General features: G+C 33.1%; 2 protein-coding genes across 2 annotated transcripts; one reads left to right on the top strand and one right to left on the bottom strand.

Annotated features, from left to right (window-relative positions):
* The first annotated feature begins 243 nt into the window (after positions 1 to 243).
* LOC101897387 (uncharacterized) lies at positions 244 to 4,307 on the top strand. The gene is made up of 4 exons (XM_005176353.4): positions 244 to 569; positions 3,463 to 3,609; positions 3,690 to 3,825; positions 3,888 to 4,307. The coding sequence occupies exons 1-4, from the start codon at positions 398 to 400 to the stop codon at positions 3,973 to 3,975; spliced, it is 543 nt and encodes a 180-aa protein (XP_005176410.1). The 5' UTR covers positions 244 to 397; the 3' UTR covers positions 3,976 to 4,307.
* A 1,610-nt stretch (positions 4,308 to 5,917) lies between these two features.
* Positions 5,918 to 6,805, bottom strand: LOC101897207 (small ribosomal subunit protein uS7m). Its single transcript, XM_005176352.4, has 2 exons — positions 6,657 to 6,805; positions 5,918 to 6,588 (listed from the first exon to the last, which is right to left on the bottom strand). Exons 1-2 carry the CDS (start codon positions 6,677 to 6,679, stop codon positions 5,961 to 5,963), a joined length of 651 nt encoding a protein of 216 aa, XP_005176409.1. The 5' UTR covers positions 6,680 to 6,805; the 3' UTR covers positions 5,918 to 5,960.
* Between the last annotated feature and the right edge of the window lie 1,134 nt (positions 6,806 to 7,939).

The following is a 7,939-nucleotide window of genomic DNA, read 5'->3' as shown; positions in this document are numbered from 1 at the left end:
AATAAAGGCAAAAAAGGTGCGAATTTTCCCACTATCCTCTTTTATAACATTATTTAAAATACATACTTCAAACTTGTCTATACTCGATAGTGCCCACAATCCGTAATGCCTTTCAGTGTTTTTGTTTGTCTTTCAGTTATTTATATAACAAAAACACTCAATATTATCTCTGTTTTGCACATTATCAACGACAACAACCAAAGCCTGGATTGAGTTAAAGTATAAATAGTCGTCGGGTACGAAAGCAGCATTTCACAAACGTTTTAGCTGTCCGGGTCGAACGGTCGGTGGTACTTCTTCTTTTAAATTGGCGCTTTAAAGAAAAACAAAATAAAAACTAACATAAAAGCGTAACGTTTTCCTTATTTCTCCGTTATAAATTTACAAAACATTTTGAATGGTGACTGTGCAAAGTGTAAATCTTACCACACAAAAATCTAAAAATCTCACGGACTTGCAACATCAACTGTTGTTGCAGTTGAATGACACTTGCATTGAAATACAAAATCAAAACGATTTGAATTTCTTAAGAAAACAAGTGATATTAAATATTCTGGAAATTTGCCAAGGTAAATTATTGTGATTAAAATGCAAAAAAATATATGTATTTTAAAAAAAATATGTGTATAGAAAATGATAAATGAAAAAATGTGGATCTTAACCTTCGTTCTAATCACCATAATATGTGCTGATGCTGATCATTAAAATAGTTTCATTGTGGTTACTGTGAGACTGTAATGAAATACCGACCTACACTTTTCCATTTGTTTGTATTGTAGGTCTTATCAGCAATTAAGGTCAATCGTACTGAACTTTGGTTTTATTTTGACGAGATAGAATACAATAAGTTTGATGTGGCATTATTGTTATTGTCCCGAATAGAAAAAATGCAAAAATGCATATTTTCATAAAAACAAATATGATTTGAAAAATATATTATATGTGAAGTGCATGTGATACTGCAATTTTCGAATCACCAATGTAATTAAGAATTTCCCGTTTTTCATTGGATTACAAAGAAGGGAACAAAACGAGTAAAGGTGAAAGTACTTAAAAACCTTTTTCGATCCTCATCTGGCATCTTCGTAGAGGAGCAAAGGAGTTCTAGGTTGACTAAGTTCGATTTCGGTCCTAGGCTCCTTTTTTCGATGCCGATGACTTAAACCAGTCGGATAAGAGCTTTATGTATTCTCACCATAAATGCTACTTTCGACAGCTCCATGAAGAAGAATACAGGTAGAATAGAAGAATACAGGTAGATTCTCAACAACATTTGGAAACATTGATAAAAAAGATGAATAATTTTTTATTAAAAAAATTCAATGCAACATTGGTTTGACAGTTCATTGTCCCAGCAGCTGTGTCCTTGCGACTACCTGTATTATTCTACCATGAACAGTTCTCACTGCCAAAAATGAATTTTTCCATTGTAGAAGAATAAATTTAGGTGCATCAACACTTGGAAACATCAGTATGTCAAAAATTTTAAAATGTTTTTTCAAAAATAAGTAGATTTCTGTATTTTTTCCTATACGACACCAATAGGAGATTGTTATGAAATGCATTTTTTTTAACAATTTTTACAAATTTAAAAAACTTTTCATTCAAAAATTTAAATTCCAAAAATAATTTGGTAGTTCGTTATCCCAGCAGCTGTTTCGATTCGACTACCTGTATTCTTGATGCACATTGATATGTCAAAAATATCAAACAATTTCTACAAAAATTAATTGATTTTTAATTATTTTTTGACAGTTCATTGTTCCATCAACTGTGTTAATGGGACTGCCTTTATTATTTTTATCATGCCAAAACAATAAATTTAAAATATATTTTCCATAGCCAAATTTATTGGAAAAAATTTTGTATGCCGATTAACGCTGATAATTGACAAATCCCAATAAATTTGAATTCTTACGGTTAATCACAACAACAAAACGATGCATATGAACGTACTTTAAAAAATTAAAAATCTCTGTTAAGGTGAGAATACATAAAATGCTCTTTTGGTTGGATTAAGTCATCGGCTGGGTTCTGCGTAAAAGAACAAAGGAGTTTTAGGTTAATTTAGTTCAATTTCGGTCGGAAATTTACACTTGTTCACCCTACCCTTCTTTGTTTTTTACGAAGAAACCTAACTCATCGGCCAGAAAAAAACTCTTTATGTACTCTCACCTTTAATCTAAAACCTTTTAAGTTAGAATGAACGAATCCTCCTTTGCGATGTTTCCATGTACTTATAGTGGGTTTATACTGTTGAAAATTAACCCAGTGGGTTTGACAGATCTGTTAGGTTAACCTTGTGTGTTAAGGAAGATATAAATGCCACTCAGCTGTATATGCCTATAAATGCCAAATAAGCGCTTTATGTATTCCCACCTTAAGATTTGATTCACATTAGTTATATGTTTGCCATTTTTCTCAAAATTTATATATTTGCAACATCTTAAGATGATAATACATAAAACTCTTCTCTGACTGGCTTAAGCCATCATCTGGTTTCTTCGGAAAATAACAAAGGAGCGTAGGGCCAGAAGCCAGTCAAAAAAGCATTTTATGTATTCTCACCTTTATTGTCATTTTTTATTCATAAATACATTGTACATACACAAATCAGAAATGGAAAGAAATATATTTGCAGAGTAGGACATTATTAATTGTACCATACCATCCGCCCGGAAAATAATGCGAAGGGAAATATAAACACGTCAAGTTAACCCACTAGATGTATTTAATACAGTTGGTTAAACTTCAATCGTATAAATGCGCTATTAAGCAATAAATTCTGACATGGACTGTTCCAGAACTGCAAGAATGTAACAGTTTTTACTGCGATAACGTATTTTCGTTTTATGATACCGAAAAAATTGCTAAACTAGTAGATTCTTGCAGATTCTGAAGCAGACAAAATGTGTGCTAACCTGTTTGCAAATTTGTATCTAAACGTGGTATTATCCCTATTTTGCTCTAATGCTATGTTCACATCAAATTAAGACTGTGATTTTATGGCAGTTGCTCCATGCAAACATATATAAGCTAAATCTCGTTTAAAAACAACGATTAGTATTTTTTCATGGTAGCAGAATACAGGTAGATGCATCAACGCTTGGGACATTGATATGTCAAGAAATTTTAAATGTTCTTTCAAATATAAGTAAATTTTTATATGTTTTTTTATACGACGTCATTCGAAGGTTATTATAATTCGCGATTTTCAACAATTTTTACAATTTTTTTTTTTAATTTTTCATTCAACATTTTCAATTCCAAAATTGGTTCATTGTTCATTGTCCCAGCAGCTGTGTCGATGCGTCTACCTATATTTTTCTACCATAGTGTTTTTTTCTTAGAGCGAGTTAATTTTAAATCATGATGTTAATATTAAGCTTGGTGTCCATGTTTTTTATTCCAATTTATTAATTTTACCAGTCCCTAATTTATATTTAAATTTGTATTTTTCAGACTGTGCAAAAATGGCAGCTTTGCCTCAGGGAGCATTCGTAGCATGCAAATTACGAGACCAATATCGCGATCGTGATCTTATGGTGTCACGCATCAAATCGGGTGGCGATAAGAATGAATCAAAGTTCTATAATTGCAATAAAAAATGTAAGTACAAACAAAAAGGAATTAACTTATATTTACTATTTTGTTTACCAATTTCAATGCAATTTTTGTTTTAATTTCAGTAATGGAATATAGCCCCGTCAAGTATAATGAAAAGCTTATGAATTCTATTTGGGGATTTTACAACCGCTATTCACCCCATAATATCAAGAGTAATGAAATCGTTTCGTATGATCGCTACTTTAATCAGCAACAGCAGTAAGTAGAATACAAATTCCCTTGCTTACAACTGATGATTTTAAATGTCTATTTTTTTACAGATCATCTGCTGTTGCTAACCAGCTCATTGCTCATAATATAGCAATGACTGCCACCTCTTGCATGGAGTGGAATTTTAAAAAGAACTAAGCCAATTTTGTGAAAATAAAAGAAGTCATATTTAAAAGTCATAAATATATATGTTATAAGAGATTATTTGCAATATTTGTTATGTGTTCCCTTTATAATATTTTATATATCTTATATATCTTTATATATCTTATATCTATTTTATATACCATTAAAATATATACTCCATGCATTATAAGTTATAAAAAGTTGAATATCTATTCCACACTGTTGAATTAATAAAACAAGGAGGCGGCACATTAATTTTAACTCTTTGGAATAGTATACAATTTTTAGTTTTTTTATTTAATTGTATTTTTATAAAAAAAATAAAAAAAAATTCTGGCAATGTAGTATGAAGGTTATGTTATTCTGGGGAAGGTGTATTGTAATCAATGAGACATAGACAGAGACACAGTATAGAGAAAAGATAATCACTGTGGCTCAAAAACATTGGGTATTATTCGAAGACTTTTTCCGTCTTTTGTTTATTAGATAGTTTTGTATTTATTGGCATTCAATGATTCCTATGATTCAGGCCTCATTGACAAAATATGAATACATCAGTCTTATTGAGTTGGTGGATTTTTACTTAAAAATGTCATTCCTCCTAAAAGTATGCTTTTAATTTGGCTTTCTAAATTTGTCAGCATCAATACAGGGTGAGATGAAAAAACTGCAACCAACTTTAGACTGCTGTCTTTTCTAAGCCACTCGTCCGACAGCTGTTAAAATTATTCCAGTGGCAACTAATTACATTGTTTACAAGCGTAGTGAGAATTTTCCAGAAAAAGAAGTTATTCGAGATGGAATTCAGGCGTGATAGTGTGATTTCTTTATATTTGGCCACAAGTGGCTTTCTTTACATTTGACCACAAGTGGCTATCGTTAGAGCACTCCAGCATTTAAATGTGAATAAATCTTTTGTGTATTGTACCATCGCTCGTTACCGTGATACTGGTAGAGTAGCCCGACTTCAAGGAAGTGGACGGAAGAAAAGAACAACATCAGCAGAAATGGTTCGAAAAGTAAAGAAGCGACTTGATCAAAATCCGCGTCGCAGTGCTCGAAGAACGGCTTGTAAGCTGAACATATTGCAATATTCCATTTGGCAAATATAAAAAAATGAGCCACTGAAATTCCAAAAATTGCAAGAACTTACACCGCCACAAAAAGAAAATAGACTCAAAAGAGCTAAAGAGTTGCTTTGCTTGGTCGAAAGTGGTGAACTGCCGAATTTGGTTTTCTCCGATGAGAAAACATTAGTTGTCCAGCAGTTTGTAAACAAGCAAAATGATCGTGTTTACTTGCCAAAGAGGTCAGCTGAAAATGTGCAATTTCGGTTGGCCACAAGAACTCAAGCGCCGGCCATATTGATGGTATGGGCCGCCATAAAATCCGATCACAACACCTCTTTAATCGACCGTGACATCAGAATAAAATGCCGAATATTGTCGCAAAAATATTCCGGTGTATTTACGCCTTCGGCACACAAACAATTTGTTCGCAGACCTTGGACGTTCCGACAGGACTCAGGACCATGATGTTTCACATGTTTTTCATTATCATCATTTAAAATACCATTCGATTCTAACATTCATCCCAAATAAAAATAACTTAAGGCCCGATTTCACATAAGGTTAGTCATATGTAAAGTGACTTCTTACACGATTATCTGTAGCATTTTATAGCATACTTTTAGACGCTCCCTAGAATTTTTAATCTAAAAAGATATTCTTTAAAGTGTGGTGCAATTTAAAATAAATATACTAAAAGCATAGAAAAAATATAATACAAGTTTCTTTTATAGTATTTTATGCAGTATAGCATTATTTGTAAGTTTTTAAGAAATGTTGGGTGCTCCTCAAAATATGCTACAAAAACGTAATTTATGAAATACGAAAATCTCGCTTTACTCATGACTTTAACATAATGTGTAACCTAGTCTTTGATGGCAAAAATATCTCGTTTTAAAACATTAACAAGTTTATTTAAGAATTTCGCATCTAACTCCATCTATAGTGAGCATATGCTCTATTACTTTCAGCTTGTCTGTGCAAATCATTTTTCTTCTTTATCACTCTACCCTGACCATATGCAGCATCAAGAATTTCCCAAGCAAATTTCTCGGGGAAATGTACTTTTCTCTCCTTTTCACGTGCCGCTTCCAATAGCCATTTCATAGCCAAGAAGTAGGAACGTTTTTCGGTTATGGGTACCGGCACTTGATATGTCACACCACCTCTTTTAATAGCAGTCAATTGCAACAGGGGACGACTGTTCTCAATGGCCTGTAGCAGCAAGGCATAGGGATCAGCTGTAGCATCTTCTAACTTGCCCAAATTGATTCTTTCGATTTGAGTACGCTTAACACATTCCATGCTCTTGTCGAATAGCTCTCGTGCCAATTTCTTGTTACCTCCGTAGGTCATGTAGTTAATGACTTTCTGTACAATTGGATTATAAAATACCGATAAAGATTCGTCATTTTTTGTGGCTTTTGTTGGCACATGCAGCAACTTGTTATATTCATCTTGCTCTTTTGCAGCCAGCTGAGCTTCTCGGGTGAATATGGGTTCTACATAATGCTTTGGATAGGCAGACATCTGTCTGACCGCCACCAAGCGGGGCAAACTGAAAGAGAACATGTATGAAATCACACTTGATGTTTTGTTTATTATATCTATATGAAATATACTTACAAGGTTCGCACGAAATTATTCATTTTTATTGAAAATTTAATGGAATATGTTATTTAATAACATTCCTTCTTACTATTGCCGATGAAGTAGAGCCCTGTCTGCGTTAAGTTAGCGATGTTGCTCAATTTCGATAACAAAAATAATCGAAATTACCGGGTAACACAGAATATCATGTTTTGAATTGTTTGCATGTGGCCATTTTTGTCGATGAAACTACAATCCTGTTTACATCCAATGTTTCTTAATGCATCTTATTATTTAGACAGTCAATTCCATTGATTATATTTTTAATAAATGATACATCTTTGTAAAAAGCGTAATTTAGGTGTTGTTATAAAGCAGTCTTAAATTTAATCCTAATAATTGACGTAATAAATTTGACTGTGGAAAACATATTAAAACTTTAATGTAATTGGCAAATTATTTCTCCGTTCCAGAACAGCAAGAATGTAAAACTTTTTATTATTTTTTACTTCTTTATGATTTAAAAAAAAGTAAATCCTTTAAGGGCTAAGTATACAAGAATTTTGAAGTCATGGCTAGGCATATTTTGTGACATTTCACAAAGAGATTACAGAGCCGCACTAAAATCCTGACGTCGTTTTCCATTATAATTTGACGTTAGTATGCCTAGACATGACTTCAAGCTTTTTATGTACTTGCACCCTTAAGCTGGGAATACATAAAGCGCTTATTTGGCTGGCTTAAGTCATCGGCTTGCTTCTTCGGAAATGAACAAAGGAGCCTAGGCCCAAAATCGAACTAAGTCAACTTAAAACTCCTTTGTTCATATACGAAGAAGCCAGCCGGTGACTTAAGCCAACGAAATATGCTCTTTATGTATTTCCAGCCTTAAGGCATATTTGGCTGGCTTCTTCGTAAATGAACAAAGGAGTTTAAAGTTGACCTAGTTCGATTTTGGCCCTAGGCTCCTTTGTTCATTTCCGAAGAAGCCAGCCGATGACTTAAGCCAGCCAAATAATCGCTTTATGTATTCCCAGCTGAAGTTTCTGGAACAGAGCATATATCACATGGTAGAAGAGTACAGGTAGATGCATCAACGCTTTGAAAGATTGATGTCAAAATTATTAGCATTTTTTTTTCGATTTTTATATGTTTTCTTATACGAAACCAACCGGAGGTTAGTATAATGTGCATTTTTCAACAGATTTTACACATTTCAATAACAAAGGAGTTGTAGGTTGACTTAGTTTGATTTTGGCCATACGCTCCTTTGTTCTTCTACGAAGAAGCCAGCCGATGACTTAAGCCAGTCAAAAAAG

This window comes from Musca domestica, unplaced genomic scaffold (assembly GCF_030504385.1).
Source record: "Musca domestica strain aabys unplaced genomic scaffold, Musca_domestica.polishedcontigs.V.1.1 50, whole genome shotgun sequence".
NCBI classification, from domain to species: domain Eukaryota; kingdom Metazoa; phylum Arthropoda; class Insecta; order Diptera; family Muscidae; genus Musca; species Musca domestica.
Note: the sequence above shows the minus strand (reverse complement) of the source record. Positions and strands in the feature narration are given on the sequence as shown.